At 40.6% G+C, this 24,512-nt stretch overlaps 1 protein-coding gene across 1 annotated transcript in view; it reads right to left on the bottom strand.

The window, feature by feature from the left end:
- Positions 1–23,579, bottom strand: part of LOC124605191 (aspartate aminotransferase, cytoplasmic) — a 72,405-nt gene extending 48,826 nt beyond the window's left edge. Inside the window, exons 1-3 of the mRNA XM_047136707.1 lie at positions 23,401–23,579; positions 18,304–18,485; positions 18,101–18,209 (exon numbers count right to left, since the gene is read on the bottom strand). Coding sequence (XP_046992663.1) covers positions 18,101–18,209; positions 18,304–18,485; positions 23,401–23,512 — 403 coding nt within the window. The 5' untranslated portion in view covers positions 23,513–23,579. The remainder of the gene's footprint in view (positions 1–18,100; positions 18,210–18,303; positions 18,486–23,400) is intronic.
- Positions 23,580–24,512: the final 933 nt, after the last annotated feature.

The raw sequence follows: 24,512 nt of genomic DNA, 5'->3' as shown, positions 1-24,512 counted from the left end.
TAAGCAATATTTAAGGACAATCTGTTATTTATTGAGAACACACTTACATCAAAATGGTGGCTTATTTATTTGTGAAACAACTATACCTCATATTTATTGCAAATGATCTGAGTGCAATGAAATGTTTATGACACTTCTTTATTTAAGAATTGTTCAATATATGAGTTCAGTCCTGCAGGTGGCCAAGATGAGTCATGTCATGTCATGTCATGTCATGTCATGTCCATGGAGCTTAAGAAAAATGATTTTTGGTGGGGATGGCCTTCAGCCAATGGAGGTGATCGATTCCGGGTGGAGAATGGCTGCTACAATACTTAAACCTTTGAAGCGATTCTAGGTCACTAGAGATCTGTATGTGTCCCAGAGTAGTGCTCTCAATTTTTTCCGCTTGTATTAAGAACTGAGAAGTGATGGAGTATGAGTTACTACTATTTATTACCTTTGATAATTTGTAAATCATAATGTTGAACCCTGAAATGTTGACAAATATTTTGTATATTGTGATTACAAAATGGACTTAGTTTTTGTGTATTTGATGACCATTTAGTTTGGGGATTTTGATACACTAGTAACTTGGAAGTAGATGTCCTCAGAGTAGTGAATCAATTTGAATCATTTAATAAAAGCAAGTCTTCCAATCCAAACTGTTTACCAATTAGCTTCCATTCAGAGTATGCCGACGCAATAGCTCCATACTTAACAACCATATACAACCGTTCACTGAACAAAAGATCTGTACCCAAATACTGCAAAGTTACACATGTCACACCAATATTTGAGAAAGGCAATAGGAGTAATCCACTAAATTACAGGCCCATATAATTAATGTAGATACACAGTAGGATTTTGGAAGATATATTGATCATAATAAAATAAGGGAAATCAGAACTCACATGGAAAGGATAGGCATTTGCTTTTTCCACACACTGTTCAAGATTGGAAGAATAAAGAATTAGTGTGAAGGTGGTTCATTGAACTCCAAGAAAGGCACTTCCGTGTGATTTGCAGAGTATTCTTGTAGATGTAGATGAAGATTCTTGTAAGGCTCTCAACACAACTTTACTACATTTGATATGAACATTTTCTGTCTATATTTAATGGAATATTGCAGGACGATTTCCTGTTTGTTTGAGATGTCCTTTCTTGAACAAACATTATTCAGCATAAGTCTCTGTTTTCTACATCCATTACAGGCATTACAATAGAACCCATGTTATTAAATTATTCATTTAACTTTTATTTTGTATTTCTGTGCGTTTTATTAACTCACAATTCTAGCCAATGTATAGACTGACTGCAGGATCACAGCTACAGGTTGTAATTTTCAGTGAATCATCTGCAGGGAATGAAAGCAGATGTGCACAGATTGACCCTAAGATTACATCAAGCTCTTGTCTTTAAGCAGAGTCATGCATAGCCCAAGTACCTAAAGGACAAGTAACTGCAGGTAAAGAAGCAACTGGTTTGCTCATATGAGATGCTGTTTACAACAGCAATTACACTAGCTGTAACTGTTTAAACAACTGCAGTGTGGAGAAGTTTCACAGGATCCTTAGTGAATGGCAACAAATCTCTCATCTTGCAAGCACTCTTGAATGTAAATCTGATACCTGTGCAATGCAGAAACTTGCCTACATGATCACTGACACCACTTGTGTAAGGAATGTGAGCAACATGAAGAGTATCTTTGCTTTGTCTTAGCTGCACCTCACAGCTTGTTGTATGTCTCAATTGTATCCATTTGCATAGAATGTTGTCTTGAGCTCATTCAGTGTCTGCTTTATGTGGATGGCATCACTAGTTCAATAAGCTTTGGCTGTCAGCATACATAGCACAGCACTAGGTTAGATTAGATTAGATTAGATTAAATTAATACTAGTTCCATGGATCATGAATACGATATTTCGTAATGATGTGGAACGAGTCGAATTTTCCAATGCATGACATAATTAGGTTAATTTAACAACATACTTAAGTTAATATAACAACTTTATTTTTTTGTGTTTTTTTGTTTTTCTTTATTTTTTTATTTTTATTTTTTTATTTTATTTTTTTTATTTTTTTAATATTTTTGTTTTTTTTTTTCTTTTTTTTCTTAATTTATATCTAAAAATTCCTCTATGGAGTAGAAGGAGTTGTCATTCAGAAATTCTTTTAATTTCTTCTTAAATACTTGTTGGTTATCTGTCAGACTTTTGATACTATTTGGTAAGTGACCAAAGACTTTAGTGCCAGTATAATTCACCCCTTTCTGTGCCAAAGTTAGATTTAATCTTGAATAGTGAAGATCGTCCTTTCTCCTAGTATTGTAGTTATGCACACTGCTATTACTTTTGAATTGGGGTTGGTTGTTAATAACAAATTTCATAAGAGAGTATATATACTGAGAAGCTACTGTGAATATCCCTAGATCCTTAAATAAATGTCTGCAGGAAGATCTTGGGTGGACTCCAGCTATTATTCTGATTACACGCTTTTGTGCAATAAATACTTTATTCCTCAGTGATGAATTACCCCAAAATATTATGCCATATGAAAGCAATGAGTGAAAATAGGCGTAGTAAGCTAATTTACTAAGATGTTTATCACCAAAATTTGCAATGACCCTTATTGCATAAGTAGCTGAACTCAAACGTTTCAGCAGATCATCAATGTGTTTCTTCCAATTTAATCTCTCATCAATGGACATACCTAAAAATTTGGAATATTCTACCTTAGCTATATGCTTCTGATTAAGGTCTATATTTATTAATGGCGTCATACCATTCACTGTACGGAACTGTATGTACTGTGTCTTATCAAAATTCAGAGAGAGTCCGTTTACAAGGAACCACTTAGTAATTTTCTGAAAGACAGTATTGGCAATTTCATCAGTTAATTCTTGTTTCTCAGGTGTGATTACTATACTTGTATCATCAGCGAAGAGAACTAACTTTGCCTCTTCATGAATATAGAATGGCAAGTCATTAATATATAATAAGAACAACAAAGGACCCAAGACTGACCCTTGTGGAACCCCATTCTTGATAGTCCCCCAGTTTGAGGAATGTGCTTATCTTTGCGTGTTATGAGAACTACTTATTTCAACTTTCTGCACTCTTCCAGTTAGGTACGAATTAAACCATTTGTGCACTGTCCCACTCATGCCACAATACTTGAGCTTGTCTAGCAGAATTTCATGATTTACACAATCAAAAGCCTTTGAGAGATCACAAAAAATCCCAATGGGTGGTGTTCGGTTATTCAGATCATTCAAAATTTGACTGGTGAAAGCATATATGGCATTTTCTGTTGAAAAACCTTTCTTGTGCTGGATGACGGTCCAAATCCGCATGTAGGTACCTGTTGGTGTGCGTTGTCTTCCTGTAGACTTTATGGCCTTGTTTGCCACTAGATGTTCTTTAGACCTCCACATCCAGAAAAGGAAATACTCTGTTTTCCATTTTTAGTGAGAACTGTACATTCTTATGTAAGCCTTTGAGGTGCTCAAAAAATATGCGTAGTCCTGCTACTTTCTCTTTCTGCCAGGTGACAAACGTGTTTCCCACATACTTTAGCATGCAGTGTGAATGCAATGGCATGTAAATTAGCACTGTTTGGCTTCCATGAATATATCAGCTGTTGCAGGTGAGAGGGGGGGGGGGGGGGGGGTTAGTCACTCAATTTGTTTGCTCATATAATTTGCCCCGCTAAGTAAAATATGTCGATGACAAGCACAATTGCACTCGGTCACAGATGTCTGGTGGTATTTGTATCTGTTGGATGGCACAGTACTGTCAGCCCCTCAATAACTGTCTCTTCAAACTGTCCAATGACACCTCAGATATGTGATGTCAGTAGCCACCAGATAACTGAAAATGACACTATATAAAGGAATAGATAAAAAATCTACTCACCAAGCGGTGGCAGGAGAACACACATACAAAAGGATTTAACTTTTACAAGTTTTTGGATCCAGTGGTTCCTTCAGGCAGAAGAGTTGAAGGGGAAGGAAGAGATGTAAAGGAAAAGGATTGGAGAGGTTTAGGGAAAGGGGTACAGCTTTAAGTCACCCAGAACCTCTGGCCAGGGAAGACTTAGTCTTTCCTTCTCATCCCGTCTGGTAAGTCTCCCTGACCCAGGGTTCTGGGCGACTTTTCTAAACTGTACCCCTTTCACTAAACCTCTGAAGTCCCTTTAGTCTTTCTTTCTCATCCTGTCCAGTAAGTCTTCCCTGAGCTGAGGTTCTCTGTGACTTTTCTAAACTTTACCCATTTCCTCAAACCTCTGCAGTATTTTCCCTTTACCCCTCTTCCTTCCCCTTAACTCTTCTGCCAGAAGAAGGAGCCATTGGCTCCAAAAGCTTGTAAAAGTTAAATCCTTTTGTGTGTGTGATCCCCTCCCACCACTTGGTGAGTAGATTTTTTACCTATTCATTCACATTATATCATCAATATTGATTATTTTCATTAGCATATAAAGGAAGATATTCACCAGTATATAGCAGTGAATTGCCCTGAAGAGGACCACGCAAAGTCAACCGAAACAACACCAATTTAATTGCTTTAGTAATTTACAATGAAGCAGCCCAAAACCCAAAGTTATTTTATTAAAAATGACACTGACCATGGAAGCCTACGAACTTCTATCATAATATCAGTTTAACATGCTGACTGTTACAAAACTTTCATCCAAGTTTGAGAAACATTTTTACTAAACTTCTCTTCAATACATATACAGACACTAATGGAAAGCCAAAATTCACTTAGCTTACTCACACTATCAGATTTTGCACTGAAGCACTTATTTAAATAAGTTGAAAAATCAAGTTTGATTTACATACATGAAACAGTGTGATCCTACTTCATGATAGTAATGGCGATTCTCAGAAGAAGCTGCATGTTATCAAAACAAACTTTTTTTTCAGGTGCCTTAATTTCATCCAGCTCTTTCATGTCAGCACAAAATACTTTTTTTCCACAGCAATGAAGTATGTATGCAGCACATGCATAAAAATTTTTAAGAGTCATCCAAACAAGGAAGTTCAGCATACCTCACCAGCAGATGTTCTCTATTTGGAATACTCCACACTATTCTGATTGTGATCCTTTCCACACTATTATTAACAGCACCTGTTTAGTATTATAGCTTACAAAGTTGTAGTAATTTTTAATTCATTTAGTATATATTTGTTTGAGTGATTATATCTACATCTACATTCTTGCTCCACAAGCCACCATATGGCACATGGCAGAGGGTACACTGTACCACAAACAGTTGTTTCCTTTCCTATTTTATTTGCAGATACAGCAAGGGAAAAGTGAGTATCTCTATGCCTCTGCATGAGCCCCAATTTCTTGTATCTTATCTTTGTGGCCCCTACGCAAAATGTATGTTGACAGCAGTAGGACAGTTATGCAGTCAGCTTCAAATGCCGATTCTCTAAACTTTCTCAGTAGTGTGCTTCAAAATGAATGTCTTCTTCCATCCAGGGACTCCCCCCCTCAGCTCCTCAAGCATATCTGTAACATTCACATGCTGACTGAGCTTACCAGTAACAAATCTAGCAGCTTGCCCCTAAACTGCTTCAATCTTCCTTCAATCTGCTCTGGTATGGATCCCAAACACTCAAGCAGCACTGAAGAATAGGTCACACTAGCACCCTACATGCAGTCTCCATTACAGGTGAACCACACTTTCTTAAAATTCTCTCAATAAACCAAAATCAACCATTTGCCTTCCCTACCACACTCCTCACATGCTCACTCCATTTCATATCCCTTCACAACGTTATGCCCAGGTATTTAAACAACGTGACTGCGTCAAGCAGGAGACTACTAATGCTAGATCTGAACATTAGAGTGTTTTTCCTACTCATCCACGCTAAATTACATTTTTCTACATTTAGAGCTAGCTGCCATTCATTACACCAGCTATAAATTTTATCTAGGTCATCTTGTACCAACCTACAGACATTTATCTTTTACATCTTTCAGCACACCATAGCATCATCAGCGAACAACTGCAGATTGCTGTCCATCCAGTCTGCCAGATCATTTATGTATATAGAAAATAGCAATGGTCCTATCTCATTTCCCTGGCACGCTCCTGGTTTCACCCCTGTCGCTGATGAACACTCACCAGCGAGGAGAACATACCAGGCTCTATTACTTAGGAGGTCTTTGAGCCAGTCGTATCTGGGAGCCTAGCCTGTATGCACGGACCTTCGTTAACAGTCTGCAGGGTACTGTATCAAATCCTGTTCAGAAATCTAGAAATATAGAACAACCTGTTGCCCTATATCCACAGTTCACAGTACATCTTCTGAGAAACGAGCATGCTGGGTTTCGCACAAGCGATGCTCTCTAAAGCTGTGCTGATTCGTGGACAAAGGCTTTTCGATCTCTAGGAAATTTATTATATTCTAACTCAAAATATGCTCTAGGATTCTGCAGGAAACGAATGTTAAGGATTTCGGTCTGTAATTCTGTGGGTCTGTTCTTTTACCCTTCTTATATATAGAAGTCATCTGCACTTTTTTTCATCACTTGGCACATTGTACAAACTAAGTAAAAAGCCAATGATTTAGAGTACTCTTTGTAAAACCGAATTGTGATTCCATCTGGACCTGGCGACTTATTTGTTTTCAACTCTTTCAGTTGTTTCTCTACACCAGGGATCTTTATGACCACGTCATCCAAGCAAGATGGTCAAATGACAATACGTTTGTACGATTCTCCTGTGTGAACAATTTCTTACATGTGGAATTTAAAACTTTCCACTTCCTTCCTTTAGCTATCTTCTACTGCCAAACCAGCCAGGTCAATGAGTGACTGAATTAAAGCCTTAAAAACCTGTTAGTGATTTTACATAGGATCTGCCAAATACCTGTGTACATTCCATTACACATCCAGCTCTTTGATAGCTAACAGATCAACAAAAATAATTTCTGAAAATATAATTGGACCGATAAAAAAAATTGGTTCATCAAGCAGTGGCAAGAGAAAACACATACAAAGGTTAAAGAAATGTGCAAGCTTTTAGAGCCAGTGGCTCCTTCTTCCAGCAGAAAGGCTGAAGGAGAAGGAAGAGGTATGAAGGGAAAGGACTGGCAAGCTTTAGGAAATGGGGAGAGTTTGGCAATGTTGCCCATGACCCTGGATCAGGGGAGAGATTTACCAGACAGGATCAGAAAGAAAGATTGGCTATTGGGGACTGCACCAAATGAGTATATTACATGTGGTAATAGTGGTGGGGAGGGAGGGGGTGGTGTATCAGACAGGTCAGAAAAAAAAGGTAAAGAAAACTAAAAGGGAATGAATAAATAAATAGTTACTGAGAAGAAATGCTAATACAAAGGAAATTAAAGAAAGTAATTGATGTAAATTAAGGCCAGGTGGGTGGCAAAAGACAAGACCATGTTTTAATATCAGTTTCCACCTGTACAGTTCTGTGAAAGTAGTGCCTAGGGAAAAATTCTGATATCAGGTGAGGTGAAACAGGTCACGACTGTCATGTTGCGGTCACAACTGTCACATTGTGGAGCATGCTCTGTAACAAGATAGTGAGTGTTGACAATATACACCCTTCATCTATGCCCATTCATCCTAACTGGTAACCTGATGATAGTTATATTAATCTAGAAGGCCGAACAGTATTTCCATAATAGCTGGTACATGACATGTCATTTCATTTCATAGGTTGTTCTCCCTCTGACAGTGTATGTTATGCTGGTTACAGGGATGGTATAGGTGGTGGTAGAAGTGTGCACAGGCCATGCCTTACAGCAGGGACGTTTACAGGGACAGGAATCATAGGGTAGAGAAATTGGTGCAGAACCAGCACAGGATCTGACCAGGATATTGTGGAGACTGAGGGAGCAGCAAAAAGCTGTTCTAGGTATGGTGGGCCAAATGTCAGAGACTGGGACTCACTTTAGGACAAAGTTTTATGAAGTCACAGCCTTGTCAAAGTAGCTGATTAATACATTTGAGATCTGACTAATACTGAGAGACGAGAGTTGTACTCCTAAGCTGTTTTTTGAAGCGATAAACAATACCTGGATTAGATGTTACAGCGAGGGAAATCTGCTTCTGAACTAGGTTCGTGGAGTAATTATGTCCAGCGAAGGTTGAGGTGAGACTGGTGGTGTGTTGCTGTAAAAAGTCTGCATCTGAACAAATATGTTTGCCTTAAATGCCACAGCTGTATGGGAGGGAACTTCTGACATGAACAGGACGGTAACTGTTGAAATGCAAGGAATGTTGTTTGGTAGTAGGTTTAATGTAAACAGCAGCCTGTAGCTGCCCCTCAGTGAGAATGAAGTCAGTATCAAGGAAAGTGGCATGGGATTCAGAATAGGATCATGTGAAATTTAATTGGGAGAAAGTATTACGAGTTTCCAAAAATTTTAACAGGTTAGCCTCACCGTGACTCCATATGAAAAAGATGTCATCAATGTATCTAAATAAAAGCAGGTGCTGAAGTCTAATGTCAATGAAATGGTTGGCATACAGTAGGAAGGAGCTATCCTGGTTCCCATGGCCGTGCCCCTGATCTGTTTGCATGTCTGCCCCTCAATGGTAAAGTAATTGTTGGGAAGTATAAAGCTGATTAAAGTGAGCAAGAAGCATGTCATAAGATTGGAATGAGGAGGGCAGTGATTGAGGAAATGTTCAGCAGCAGACAGACCACATACATAGGGGTATTTGGTATAATGGGAGGTGGCATTCATGGTGACAAGCGAGGAGTGTGATACGAGAGCAACAGGCGCAGATTTCACACAATCGAGGAAACTATTAACCTATAGTAGAATTGATGACAACATACTTTTGTACAGGTTATTATAAAAACCTTGTGCCAGATGCACACAAAATCTTTCCATTAAACTCCCATATGCACACCATATGACAAGAGTAATGCGCTGGCACGCCAAAAATAAATGCTAAAAAAGTTCATAATTTATATCTGTGTAATGAAATGAGTGAGCTTTCGTAGCATTGTGATTCCTCACATTTTCTATTTTATTCAGTATTATTTGGTTACAGACATCCATAGTCTCAATCTAAGAACAGGCTGTAACCATGTTTGTCCGCTTTCTGTTGGCATGCCAGGTAGTAATTATGGCCAATATACACAATCACATTGCCTAATCTTTCCGTTCTGTAAACATGATGTGTTGCACTATAATAGTATAATATTAAGATTAGTTGCGCTAGCTCTAGACTTTGGACTGAACACCACTGCATGTTAATAATTTCCTAAAAGTTTTTTTTATCATTCAGTTTACCTTCCTTTTATAATGTTTAAAATAATTAATTTTCTTTAGTATTTATGCTGGTGCTTTCTTAGCTGCGCTCTCATAAAGGTACTTGCAGTTTTGTGATGATAGAATGTGTTTATCGTAAATATGATGTATAGCATGTCTGAACTATGTTTTGTCACGAAAAAATCATTAATAAGGTTTTCTTTCAGAACTTTTATATTTGGCTCAAATGGCTCTGAGCACTATGGGACTTAACATCTGAGGTCATCAGTCCCCTAGAACTTAGAACTACTTAAACCTAACTAACCTAAGGACATCACACACATCCATGCCCGAGGCAGCATTTGAGCCTGCGACCATAGCGGTCACGCGGTTCCAGACTGAAACGCCTAGAACCGCTCGGCCACACCGGCCGGTTTTTATATTTCGGGTCATGGTTGGTTTTAAATTACGTATTTAACTTTTAATGGCAGAAACTATGCACTGCAGCGATGCCTGTCGTACTTGTCAGTTCATATCATGCATTGACTGTTGACAGTCAGTCTTGTGGCACCCTAGTAGGCAATTTTAGCTTTTACTTTTGACGTTCCAGCATATCATTCATTCATATGCTGTGCATCTGGGGATTTAATGGAAAGATTGTGTGTCTGGCACAAGATTTTTATAACAACCTGTATGAGGGTATGTTGTCACCAATTCCTCTATGGGTTAGTCTGGCATTATTTGTTAAACAGTTTGTAGCACCTTTTGTAATGTTATTACAGATCTGATGGTGGTAACATAGTTTACCAAAACCAGCTATCCCAAATACAGTGTTATATTGCGATCTGGGCTAAGAAGTTTTTCTTCTATTGAGAAAATAAATACAGATTGCCCCTCATATTCAGTGTGAGTAAACTAAAAACTAACCACATTCATTCGAACATTACCTACAATACAGGGCAGATCTGTCAGCAAACCTGCCGCAGCCCGTCGGTCACAAAATAAAACACAGTCCAGTAAAGCATGGCACACAGTTATCTGTACGCCAGAAGCACCACACATTGGAGGGCCCTCTCTCTGGAACAAGAAACCATGCATCATAGGGCTGTAGCCTATGTGAAGATGAGTGAGGAGGACCAAGTCCCATCAGCACAGCTGGAAGGAGGTATGCCACGGTTGCGTTGTGGGGTTTACTAGATGGAGATTATTGTCTGTCACTTCCAGCCAGTCATCCTCCCCCTGAAGCAAGACTCTTGAGCTCAACAGCGAGGCTATAGCATGTAGGGGGATGGCATACTGAAACAGCTGAGGATCACGACATGCCTCCTTGACTGCTAAATCCACCATTTTGTTCCCTGCAATACCTGTAAGCCTTGGAACCCAACAAAAAGACAACTCCTTCCCCAGTCATTTTAGTTGGAAGAGGGCATCCTGGATATTTTGGACTACTACATCTGCTAGGTACAAGTGATGGAGAGAGTGAAGGACACACTGAGAATAAGAACAGACTAGAAAATCACCACCGAATGAATGTCTAATATGCTCCAATGCCCGCAAGATTGCGTATACACTGTGTCATCAAAAGTATCCGTACACCTGGCTGAAAATAAATTACAAGTTCAGGGTGCCCTCCACCGGTAATGTTGGAATTCAATATGGTGTTGGCCCACCTTTAGCCTTGATTGTTTTGTTTTTCTTTAGGGCGCAAAAAATAAATCGGGTCATACATGCCCAAGTTAAAACTATAGAACACAAACACTGAAAGGAGTTCAACTACTATACGTCAGTCCCATTTGACAGAAGAGAAGATAGCTAAAAATAGGCATGTGGAAAAAGAACTGAAAGAGACACCATACAGAAACAGAGGGCCAAAACTAAAAATTAAATGGCCTTCGCCATGTTGCTTCGTCGGATAAAAAGTAAAATGCAGTCGACAGTCTGCACGTCATTCGCTAAAACAGCTGATAAATCAGACAGCAAACCCAAGCTGGAACATAAATGGTAGGAAGAAGGGCATTTCATGAGGAGGTGCCAGACAAAATTTGAGCACAATGTGTACAAAGTGGTGGGGTGGCACCACTTAGCAAATGACAATGGCTAAAAAGCCAATGCCCAATACGCAACAAGGAGGTCGTCCAAGGCACTGGGAGAGGCCTTATAAGCCAAAGCTTATTCCCGTGAAGGTAGGACCATTGGCGATGCCAAGGGGACACCACCTCCTGACAGGCAGCAATGCAGAAATAATCAGAGGTACGAGGACTGCAGCCTTGGCAGCAGTGTCAGCAGCCTTGTTTCCTGGCAGACCGACATGCCCAGAAACCCACAGAAACATCACACTAGCTCCACCAAGAGTGAGCAAGTGACAGTCTTCCTGCACCTGCTGCACTAATGGATGAGCAGTGTACAGCATGTGTAGACTTTGAAGGGCACTGAGTGAGTCTGAGCAGAGGACACCATTGAAAAGCCTGTGTCACCAGATGCACTCCGTAACCTGATACAGGGCAAAGAGCTCAGTTGTAAATACGGAGGAGTGTGCCGGAAGCCGACATCAAAAGACAGGGGTGCCAATAACGAAGGCACACCCAACCCCAAAGTCAGTTCGAGAGCCACCAGGGTATACAAAGGTACTATTGCGAAGTTCCATGCAAAGGTTGTGAAACTGAAGGCGATATACCAAGGCTAGAGTAGCGTCCTTAGGAAGCAAACTAAGGCCAAGGTTAAAATGGGCTGCTTCACGAAGCCAACATGGTGAAGGGTTCACACCCACTGGGAAGTTGCAGGTAGTGTGAAGTTAAGCCACCTTAGCAAGTGCCAAAAGTGGACTCCAGGAGGTACCAGAGAAGAGGGACGAGACCCATACTGATGATCAAAGGAATCATCAAAGAAGGCGGCATACGAGGAGTGGCCACGCAAGGCAGGCAAACAGCTGCTGAGTAGAAAGTCAGGGCAGTAGGACAATGGTAACTCAGCAGCTTCAGCATACAGACACTCTACCAGGCTAGTGTAAAAGGCACCCGTGGCCAAACGGATGCCACAATGGTGGATAGTGCTGAGGCGGCGTAAGAGGGATGGGTGTGCGGACGCATAAACAAAGCACCCATAGTCAAGTTTCGAACGGACAAGGGATCGGTACAAATGGAGGAGGGTATTTCAAGCAGCACCCAAGGAAGTACCATCAAACACACAGGACATTGGAGAACTGTGTACAGCAGGCTGACAGGTAAGATACATGCAAGGACCAGGAGTGTTTCCTATCGAGCATGAGCCCCAGAAATTTCGTGGTTTCAATGAAAGGAAGGGTAACAGGCCCAAAATGTAAAGATGGTGGGAGAAACCATTTGCGCCACCAGAAATTCACACAGACGGTTTTGTCAGAGGAAAAGCGAAAGCCATTGTTGATGCTCCAGGAGAGAAGACGATCACGACAGCACTGAAGATGCCATTCAGTGTGATATGTCCATGGAGAACTGCAATTGATAGCAAAATCATCTACAAAAAGGCAGCCGGGGATGCCAGATGGGAGACAGGCCATTATAGGGTTAAAGGCAATAGCGAAGAGGACAATGCTCCGGACAGAACTCTGAGGCACAATATTTTCCTGGATGAACGACAAGGCAGAACCCACGCGCACCTTGAAAACTCGGTCTTGTAAAAATGCCCGAAGAAAACAGGGCAGGTGCTCACAGAAGCCCCACGTGTAAAGAGTACAGAGGATACCTGGGTGTCCACAAGACGATGACACCGGTAGCAGCGCATCGGGTTTGGAATGTTCAGGTGGACGGTGATAATTTCATAGCCTGCTTTGAGCTTTTTCATTAGACGATGGACAGCAGTGACGCCCTGTTCAGAGAGATATGATTGAATTTCGGCCTCGGTTAGACTATTGAGCAGCATGGTGTAAATTACACCACGGGAAGAATTCAAAGTTATATGCGCCCCAACACGAACAGGGTAACCACGGAGAATCAAGGCAGCAAGCAGTTGTTGTGCTTGAGAATCAGAAGTGGTCTGCGAAAGTAAAATGCCATTCTGTAAACGAGAGCAGGACTTCAGTGCCCACAACTGCATCTACACCTTTCTGAATAATAAACGCATTTACCGTGGCAAAGGACTGACCGTCTGCAGTATGTGAGACCACGAGGAATTGTGGTGCAGCAGGAAGGATGTTTGAATCATTAGCCTCATTACGTTTATGTTTTGTAGATACTGAGGGTGAAGTGGATTGACTCATCGTGAGGAAATCCCTCACGATTGCCAGCATCTCCAATGGCGCACTCCTTCCAACTGTGGGACCCCTTCACACAGGGGTGCACACACCTTAGGTGATTGTTCACACGTCAGTTCACGCCTCCCGAACAACCTGACAGGTGGAACAATTGGCAATTTGGGAAAGTTACAGCTCAGGCAACCCCAAGGGAGGGGAAAAAGAATAGCAAGAGGATAGACATGCAGCACAGAAGGGAAAAAATGCTGCAAAGGCTGGCGCCCCATGGTAAACATGCACAAACCGGCCAAAAAGTGGCAAGCCTCCTGGGGGGCTTAGCCTTGATGACAGCTTCCATTCTCGCACGCATAAGTTCAATCAGGTGCTGGAAAGTTATTTGGGGAATGGCAGCTATTTCTTCATGGAGTGCTGCACTGAGCAGAGGTATCGATGTCGGTCGGTGAGGCCTGGCACAAAGTTGCCATTCCAAAACATTCCAAAGATGTTCTATAGGATTCAGGTCAAGACTCTATGCAGGCCAGTCCATTACAGGTATGTTATTGTCGTGTAACCACTCCGCCACAGACCGTGCATTATGAACAGGTACTGAATCATGTTGAAAGATGCAATCACCATCCACGAACTGCTCTTCAACAGTGGGAAGCAAGAAGGTGCTTAAAACATCAATGTAGGTCTGTGCTGTGATAATGCTATGCAAAACAAGGGGGTGCAAGCCCTCCATAAAAAACACGATCACACTATAACACCACTGCCTCCAAATTTTGCTGCTGGCACTACACACGCTGGCAGATGACATTCGCCATACGCACACCCTGCCACTGGATCGCCACTTTGTGTACCGTGATTCATCACTCCACACAATGTTTTTCTACTATTCAATCGTCCAATGTTTACGTTCCTTACACCAAGTGAAGCGTCGTTTGGAATTTACCAGCATTATGTGTGGCTTATGAGCAGCCACTCAACCATGTGATCCAAGTTTTCTCACCTCCCACCTAACTGTCACAGTACTTGCAGTGGATCCTGATGCGGTTTGGAATTCCTGTGTGATGGTCTGGATAGATGTCTGCCTATTACACATTATGACCCTATTCAACTGTCAGCAATCTCTGTCAGTCAACAGATGATGATGTTGGCCTGTACGCTTTTGTGCTGTACGTATCACTTCACGTTTCCACTTCACTATCACAACAGAAACAGTGGATCTGGGGATATTTAGGAGTATGGAAATCTCGCTTACAGATGTATGACCCAAGTGACACCCAATCACAGAACCACATTCAAAGTCCACGAGTTCTGCAGAGTGCCCCACTCTGCTCTCTCACGATTTCTAATGACTACTGAAAGGTGGCAGCACAATGCACCGAATACAAGAAACATGTTTTTGGGGAGCCCGGATACTTTTGATCATATAGTGTAATTCTGCGTCTAAGACAGTATTGTCTTGAGGCAGTCAGACCTTAAGGACACAATTCTGGGTAACAGAGCAACCAATTGATGTCCCCTCACTAGACCCATCCATAAAGACAGCTACATATTAGTGGCTCATACAAAATGACAGAGAATGTCGCATGAAAAACGGAAGCAGAAGTGCAGTCTTTCCTATTCTGCACAAAATCTAAAATTATGCTAGGCCTCTGTAGTCACCGGGACGACAGACAGCTAAAACCAAGCATCTGGGGTTGTACATGGTCCACACCAAATGAATGCAGCACAGGCTGCACATGGATCCCAAATGGCATTGTGGCTCGTGGACGGTTTGCGAAAGGTGTTCCAGAGGTGAAAGAGCAACAGTACAATATCCAGGTGAAGTCATAGCTGCAAGGAACTTACACACCTGATGCACCAAAGAGTTCTGGCTTTCAGGTCAACCATGACAATTTGGAGTCAGAAATGAGACCCAGAAACTTCACTGAGCCTCTCAATTATAGGATCATGTCCCTCATATTCAAGTCAGGTAAATTAAAAAATATGAGGAGAGAAACACACACACACACACACACACACACACACACACACACACACACACACGTGATGTCGTCAAAAAAGTCATACGACCATACCGCCGCCTGAGAGATCAATCCACCGGATGTGATTCTCTCGATAAATGGAACGGAAGAACAGCTGTGTTAGCCAAAGAGTACACAGCCAGTTGCAGTACTTACGCTCACTGTGAGGCGCCACTAGGCCACTTCATGTGCAGCAGGAGAGTAGTGCAGTTGTGCCAGTCTACAGTTCATAGCCGCGCTCAGTGGTCAGCCAGCGCCGATGTTATCGTCTGCAGCTCAGTCACTGCTGCCATCAAGTCTTTGTAGCTCCGTTCCAAGTTAGTCTTCAAATTCACCGGATTCGACATTCAAGATTACGAGAGATTAATTCGTCACTGCAAGATTTGTGACTTGTAAATTATGTCATTCTACAGACACTTAGTCTAGTCGCATCTTCTATAATTGTCAACCTACTGATCATGGACTATAGCAAAGTAATAAATACTTTCTTATTTTGTACTCCTGCTAATTAACTGTTTCCCTGTTGTAGCTACCAAGCACTCTTGGCATCGTAGAAACCACGTTTCCACCTCCTTGGCTACCTCATATTTGCCACCTCATGTTGATGGACTCAATTATGGTGGAAGATCGAGAGCCATGAACACACACACTGCAGAAAACTGAAAACTCACGCATTGGGTTAGGAAAATAAGGCCACATGCTGAGGCAGAGGCAACAGGACTTAATGTGCTCTGAAAGTTTCATGCTGGTGAAAGTTAGTACAAGAGAGTCCAATTTCACAAGGTCGCCATCCACCCATTTCATTAGGTTCTGTGCATCATGACACCTTCCTGAAACCACTCAGCTTTCAGTTCTTTTCAGGAATGTCAAACAGATCCCAGCAAGTCAATATCTTTGCTATAGTTCAAGGTGTTGTGCAGTTCACTTTCTATTGCATACTCCCTGAGCCACTGAGTTTTCTGGATGTTCTTCACTTGTTGGGAATCTGATGTTTCTAGCAACAGGATCCTGTTTCACAAGCACTTAATAGATTTTAAACTTCCAGTGATTTCCTCTAAACCTCTTTGTATATAGAAAGGTGAAACTTTCTCAGAGTTCCCTCTTTCCATTTAATTATAAGAAACACATTTTGGCCACCAGCATGTGTTCTGTTACTCGATACTGGAAACGTCTGTGTAATCAGCAGGTCTAAAGGCCTGCCTGCACAAGCCCTCTTGTTTGTGTTTTGTAACATACCAGCAACCATCCTTTCCACTGAGAGGAGGAAGAGAAGATTTTGAAGGATCCACACTGGCCCTCGAGCAGCTAGGGAAACAGAAGTCTTCCTAGACATAGCCCTGCTTGCCTAGGTAAACCTCGTACAACTGAGATGCAGCAGGTTCCCCAGAGGTTGCCTTCTGACAACTATTACACCTCTACAGCCACACATCTCATCAACATGTGGCACTCCTTGTGAATGAGGGTTTTTAAGTTGAGGTTCTTACCGTTCCCGCGGTCTGGGCGGCAAGCCAAGATCCCCGTTCCCTCCGACACAATACTCCACCACTGTGCCACACATTGGTCAATGAAGCGTGCCCCGAGCTTATGGTGATAGAAGACTGATGGCACTTACCAATCCCCAACTCAGCAACCCCTGGATCACCAAACCATACTCAGAAAATGAATGATGAGCCCCTGAGAGGCTCTGTACTATCGACTGCAGATGTTACAAACTAAGGCAGATATACATTCAGTAGGTGCTTTGAAGCCAGCAACTATGGGATGGGACACCCAAGGCAACTGGATTTGTCGGTCTTTGGAAGAAGGTAAAAAGAAGGAAAAAAGGGGGGGAGGGGAATAAGATGTTCTATGGACTGAGGTGTTAGTCCGTATGAGGGGAATGAGATTTTAAGGAGGATCTGTGGATCAGTTTGTATCACAGGGGTGGTATCTTGATGGCAGATGCTGTATGCAGAAAGCTGGCATAGACCCTCACTTACTCCCTTTGGTCAAGTACCAAAATGATAGATCCCTCGTCCACTGGAAGATAATGATGGAGTCATAAGTTTTTTATGGAACAAAAAGACTGGAGTTCTTATGAGGACTGGTTAGGGTTCTCTTGTAAGGACCTGAGAAAGGGTTGTGAAGCAATGCTGGATGTTATGAATTCTCATAAGGCTCGCAAGGGGTGATCCTGAAGTAGTAATAGTGATGGTGGATCAAGTTGGGATCGTGACTGGAAATGTTCAAGGCAGACATCAATATCTGGTTTCCTGTTTGAAAGGTTTTGGGGTTGCAAAGTGATATTTCCAGTTGACATTACACGTGAAGGAAAGTAGGTCCTTTACCAAAGCAGCATGATTAAATGCAGATCCAGAGGTGAAAGTGAAACCCTTGGATAATATAGATAATTCAGGAGGGGAGAACACTGTATTGTTGTGGCTGGCTGTTGTGACCATGAGTTACCATTATGAGTTATTTCTATTGAGGACCAACAACATTTCTTCACATCAGAGAGAAAGTTACATTATATTAATTTCAGTCAATGTTCTTTTAAATGGAAAACCACAGCAGGATTCAGTCAGTAAGAGCACAATTTATATTTCAAATGTAGTACTAAGTCTCTCTATAATGCATAGAATTTTTCTAAATTTACATTACCCCATGTTGGTTTTGAGTAATAGAATGTGGTGTAGTGTAGGTGCCTGTTTAGGAACTCAGCACCGACTCTCAATGCGCCTGTACCACTCAATGTCTGGACGCCAAAAGCCTGAGAGCACACAACACTAAGATACAGGACTCTGAATAAGTTAAAAATTTGAAAGTTATCATCAGGAACAACATCTGGTACGAGCTTTACTTACCCGTCCTTGAACTACAGCACTCGAGTCATGCCCAAGTAACATCTTTGTTGCCGCAGATGTGAAAGATTCCATTCCCAGCACTGGCAAGTACTCATGGTTGCTTGTGTTGTCCTCTGCCATATGTTTCTCTGTTTTTCTGACAACTGGCAGCACCCATGGCTTCCCTTCATTTGTGCGGTATGCTGATAAAAGCAAATAATCTTCAGTGGAGAAAATATAATCCATAAATACACTAGTAATAACACATACTTTTTAAAAGGTTTTTGTGATACTTATTTGACATTCAGTGGTGCATTATCATAATATAAATGGGAACATTACTAGATTTAGAAAGAGTAAACAAATTGCCACCATGAAACAAAAACTTTTCTGTATAAAAATAGCATACATTCAGGTTCACTAATGTTTACATTGATGTACATATATTTTTAGTGCTCAAGTATGAGTTAAGAAACCAAATGAATTACTCAACATGTCAGTCACGACAAATTGTTCCTTGCATCAAAACAAATAACCAACCTGGATAAGCCTTGGAAAGTGTTTATGGTACAATGTGAACTGAGCTTGAGTATTCTGTGCTACATTAGTTTTATTAATTTTTCTCGGATGTTTCTGAAGGAGTGTTATGTACTACACCCTCTTATGCACGGAGCTGTATTCTTTGACAATGGCAAATAAAGCAAACATCAAAAGAATAATCTTCTTCAAACAATGACTGTACACAGCTCAATATTGAAACAACAACAACAACAACAACAACCACCCCCAAGACAACATCAACAAAAACAGGGTATTTTAACTCATCTTCAATTAATTTACGTAAGTTTAGGAAGCCCATGTGAATCTGAAGGTCTGAATGACTGTCACACCCTAATCACTATGCATGATTTCCAGTTATGTCTATGGATTTCTTAGGAACACCATTCACCCCTTATGCGAGTTAGTCACAATTTTTGCAACAATATTGGAAACCTAACAATCACAAGAAAGCAATGTGCGCACCAAAATATAGATCATTGATCAGATTTTCTACTGATTACTCAAAGCTAGAGGAGAACGACAGGGACTTCTTAGCAAACTTTTGGAATGTATGTTGTCCATCTGTTGGCCACTCTTACAATTTAGAAATCTGCCTCCCTTTTCCAGTTACCTGCATATATTCATCATATTTTATGCCCGTTTTTTATGTTTCCCCTCTGCCTTTACCACATATCAGGTACTCCGGGTCCCAAGCGATGACTAGGTACACTGTGATTGGTCTGCTTCCTTGACACTACATTACAATACAAAAACTACCTCATGTTTTTTTTAATTGATTTTATTCATTTTTATTTATTCTCATTTTTCATTTGATTGTCAGTGGATGTATGTGTAACTTTTTTTACAATGTGCTAAATGTAAGTTATTTTGTTTTGCCACCCAAAATCTATTCCTGTGGATCTCCTAGCAATTTGCCGATCTTTATTCTGACAATGTTTTCATTTTGTGATACCACGCACTGCTCATTTTTTGAGGCTCCTATCTCCAATAAGCTGGTAACATTGACAGCTTTGGACGCTGTATTCACTGTTTACCTTTTCCAAGAAGTACGCTTTCGAGTTCAAACCTTCCATTTTGTGGCAACATGTAACACTGATGATTATCATCACCATTTTACAAAGGCTGCAGTGATTTACATGTTGCCCTCAGCCATGTTATTCAATCAGTTATTACCAGTACACTTCCCGAGAAAACTGAGCACATCTGAATATTACCAATTTAGGCCATTACTAAGAACAAACTTTTACAGGAATAACATATGCATATCGAGTTAGAAAGTCATATTTACTCAAAATAATGTGAGAAGGCTCACAGTTCAAATGTCTCCCTTGCAAACTCATTTTAGGCAAATTACCTGATGCTAATGATAAGATGATTTCTTCAGTGATGCTATGCCTAACTGTTTACCCTCGTTTCTCCTCCATATAAGCTTACACCCTGTCTCTCATGATTCCACCAGTGATAAGATGTCTAATCAAATTTTTTTCTTCCCATTCCAACAGGAAAACACCCTAAACAAAAATTCCCGTGAACACAGAAGCAGTCTTTATACCAAATATCAGGATGGATAGACTGCTGATTAATTATATGCCCCACTTTTTTCATCCTTTCAGACAGACTGCAATATTGCAGCTTGGGGATGTAATACAAAATGTAAGGTTCCTTGGAACAATGCTCCTCTAGTACCACACACAGTACACTCAGTTCCTGCAACACAGTACAGTTAAGACAATTTTTAGTTTCACATAAGAGTGAGCTACAACCCAAGATGAAACTTTTATTATCTTCCAACAAAGATAAACTCTCAAAGAGCATTACAGCCAAGAAACCTTTCACAGGCAGAGTGCTGTCATCATTAGAATCGCAACTAGCGAGGATGAACAGTTCAAAGACCTCGTGGTTTTTCATTGTGCAGTGGCCTATACCCTACATACCAGGCTAAAAAGGACAGGTTAAAACTATCAGCACTCTAATATGGGATCAAGCTTTAATCACATAACACACACTCACAGAGGCATCCAGCATGGTTAGGTCTGATGACCGGTAATACCACTTATGTGGCAATGCCTTTCTTATACTTCCCAGACAGTAGAAGACATAGAAAGAAGTTGTCTTTGCTGATGACAGCAACATCATAGTCACTGGTAAAACATCTCACCAGTACATTTTGGTCTTAAGGTTCTGGCATCAGTTTGTAACAGCCAATGCCTTGTTGTGAGATACAATGTTATTATAAATGATTGCAGTGACTTCATAAATTCACTGCAGCTACATTGACATTGTCATAAAACTCACCAATCATATAGAACAACTCTGAAAGTTTTGTAATGTTGTAGCCACACTTCAGGTTTCTGCCACAAGAGCTTAGCAGTGAACAGTTAGGCAAGATGGCAGCAAGGGCACCAAGAAAGTTTATGTTGTGCTTTAAATGCTCCTGATATAATCCAATGTCTTTTTTTGTGTGGGATTACGTAAAAGATTCAATGTTTACCTACCAGAACTGCGCACTCACGTCAACAGTGCTTTTGAAAAGATTGAAAGAGGCATGCCGTGCTGAATGGGGACATGCAGACATGGTAAGGGTGATGCAGGAGGGGGGGGGGGGGGGGGGGGGGGGGGGGGGCACATGTGGAGCATTTACAATATGTCCAAAAACTTTATTGGGTTTTTCTACGTGTGTGCATGCAAACCCCTGTGACAATATGTCAAAGGGCTAATATAGCTACAGCAAATCTGCGAAATAATTTCAATCATTTATAATGATGCTGTACTGTTCCTACCTGCACTTATTTCTTAGCTATGGGAATCTTTTATGGGGATTGAAGGCACAAAACAAAGACATAACTTTTAAAAGGAGGAAAGGGCCATAAGAATAAAACTGCAAGCAGTGGTCAGGCCCAACGTGAAAAACTGTTAAAAAATCTGCATCCTTAATGTTCCAATCTGTTGTACATTTCAGGGAAAACATTACTAAGTATTTCATTAATAGTTCTGTACATCCAGGTAGACTGGAGAGAGCATATGGATATGCGCATAACATGCGGCAGCACGTTTTGAGCCCAGAGTCAGTTTTCCGGATAGACAAAGGCAACCCAAGTGGCATAGCAGCATGTTCATGGTCCTTGAGTCACCAGAAGGTGTCGTGGTGTGGGAAGTCAGTGTAGAGAGATGCAAAGGAACAGTGTAGAACTGTTTTCATACAAGATCATCATACATATGGGACCAACTGAATGAGGGAGTGCAGCTGTTAAGGAGGATGGAGGTTTTTAACTGTTTGGCTACCCTGATTCAGTTTTTCCGTGGTTTTCCTTTTATTTCAGGCCACTGCTGGGATGGGGCCTTCATCAAGGTCATGGCTGACCACCTGACTATTCCCATAACACTGACATCTCTATTTTATCTGTATGTACAATTGAGCCACTTATTTCATTTTATTATCAGGACAAACCCAATAACATTGTAAAATGATTACTGCATGAATAAATAAAGGAAATGAAATGACCTGCCATCCTCTGTTAGAAACCCAAAATATTCATATTACAGAAGAAAGCCATTCAAATTATACTGAAAAAGAAGCAAGAATAACTTTGAAGAAATTGTATCAAGACCTTAATATTTAGACACTTCCACCACTGCATATAGAGAAGACCATTGTGACTGCATAATGAAACCCCACGAAACTAGAGAACAGGGTACTGTTCCTCCCCATTAACCCAAGAAACGGCAAACAACTGCAGTGCATTTCACACAAACATGTAAATACTCTGGTATCAAGTTAACACACCCTCTATCAAGAGAATTACAAAATCTCAAAACTGAGACCCCCCCCCCCCCCTAAAAAAAATTTCTAATCTAAGAAGAATTCTATAGTAAGGCTGAGTACATGTGTTGACAGTGGGCAGAAGTTCACCCTGTAAGTGGCAAGTTTTATTCATCACATTAAGAGACACCAGAAACAGAAACTAGTCTTACAGAGTAAACTAGAATTATAACCACTCATGTATAATATATGATGATAATGCATCACAAAATAGCACTTTTTCAACTCTGGGTAGTCGAAGACATATTATGATGAACTCTGGAAATTTTAGAAGTGTTATCTCTGTGATATGTACTTTAACAAGCATTATGTCATTGGAAATCTTTCCCCTATGCTGTAGTGGTGAAGAAACGTAGTTTTCCGTCGGTTTATTTGCACGGTATTCCCTGACGATACAGGCACCCTTGCCTCGAGTAGGCACAATTATAACAACTGCAACAGTAAACTCTTGTTGTGCATACGGTTGTTCTCAGTAGGAAAAGCCCGTATCAAACTAGTAATAGCAACTAACACAAATTCATTACTGCTACCTTCGAAACTTCAACGAATTAATTTTTTCATATTTAACAAAAGTGCAGGTTACAATCTCAATCATTTCTATAACTGGCTCACAAGTTTATTACGCCTCACTGCTGAAAAATATTTCTGTCACACACGTTCGTCTAGAAAGATAGACACGCACAAACTGGTGTATCTGACGTTTTTCATGCCACACGGAAATACACAACGACACTTACCTCCTATAGTTAAATTAGCTTTATTAGGATGAGAATCATCTAAATATGCTTTATTTAATTGAAAAACTTCAATGGGAGGTCCAAGCTTTACGCCAGAAAATCTGGATGACATTCTGCTGCTGCCAGCCGATAGACCACAGTACCCCACCTTCCACACTTTTTGCTTGACTGACCTTACTACGACCTCCAACCAAAGCATTTGAGACGAAGAAAACATGTTCTGTCGCGACTATGTAAACAAGATTCCTGTCAAAACAATCATTTCTACAGACTTGCAGGGAATCGTCGTCAGAACATAGGAACCCGCAACTTAACAGTGCTCCTTTCTGTTTCCAATAATGTGAATATTTTTCACAGAATAAATATTCTATTCTATTCATTGTACAGTGCTAGTATTTTCACATTGCTTGTGAGAGGAAACAGTGATTTAAGAGTTATCGGTCTGATCCGAACTGTCGCGGATCAAGGAATAGGGACAACGCAACAATCAATTTAAATAATCACACAACAGAACGATCATGGAAGAGTTTCTTGTGAAGACGGTCAGACAATTTAAGTTTCTAAAACACACAGACTGCCAAGCTGTATACTTTGGACAGAATCAAGAATTTTTATTCACCATTGATCATTTTACCATGAAATTGGCTTCGGCGTTTTAGTACAATACAGGCTTTAGTAACGCATAGAAGAAGATAATAAAATAATGCCAGTTAACTATAGTAGCCTATACATATTAAGCACAGCAGTAATAAAACACACTACAGGATAATATTTAAGAATTTGCATCAATAAGTTATGCTATAAAATAGTATGGTATAAAGCCTTTGCATAATAAAGGGGTACAGTACATATACATGACGTAATTATACAAAACATCACATAACTATACAAACAACCATAGCACATAATAATACAACAAACTGTAGGAGAATTTGTTAAATGCTAATATCCTCCTCAGGCATCTCAAAGAAGTCTTTAATATGGTAAAATGAGTGATCTGATAGCCAGCTGTACCCCATAATTTTTAAGAAAATTTAGATCCATAGATCTAACAGAAATTGGTAATTTGTTGAAAATTTTGTGTGGGTTCACTTAGTGAGAATTTCCAGTTC

This window comes from Schistocerca americana, chromosome 3 (assembly GCF_021461395.2).
Source record: "Schistocerca americana isolate TAMUIC-IGC-003095 chromosome 3, iqSchAmer2.1, whole genome shotgun sequence".
In the NCBI taxonomy this organism is placed as follows: Eukaryota; Metazoa; Arthropoda; class Insecta; order Orthoptera; family Acrididae; genus Schistocerca; species Schistocerca americana.
The sequence above is the reverse complement of the archived record's forward strand: the minus strand, read 5'-3'. Positions and strand labels throughout refer to the sequence as shown.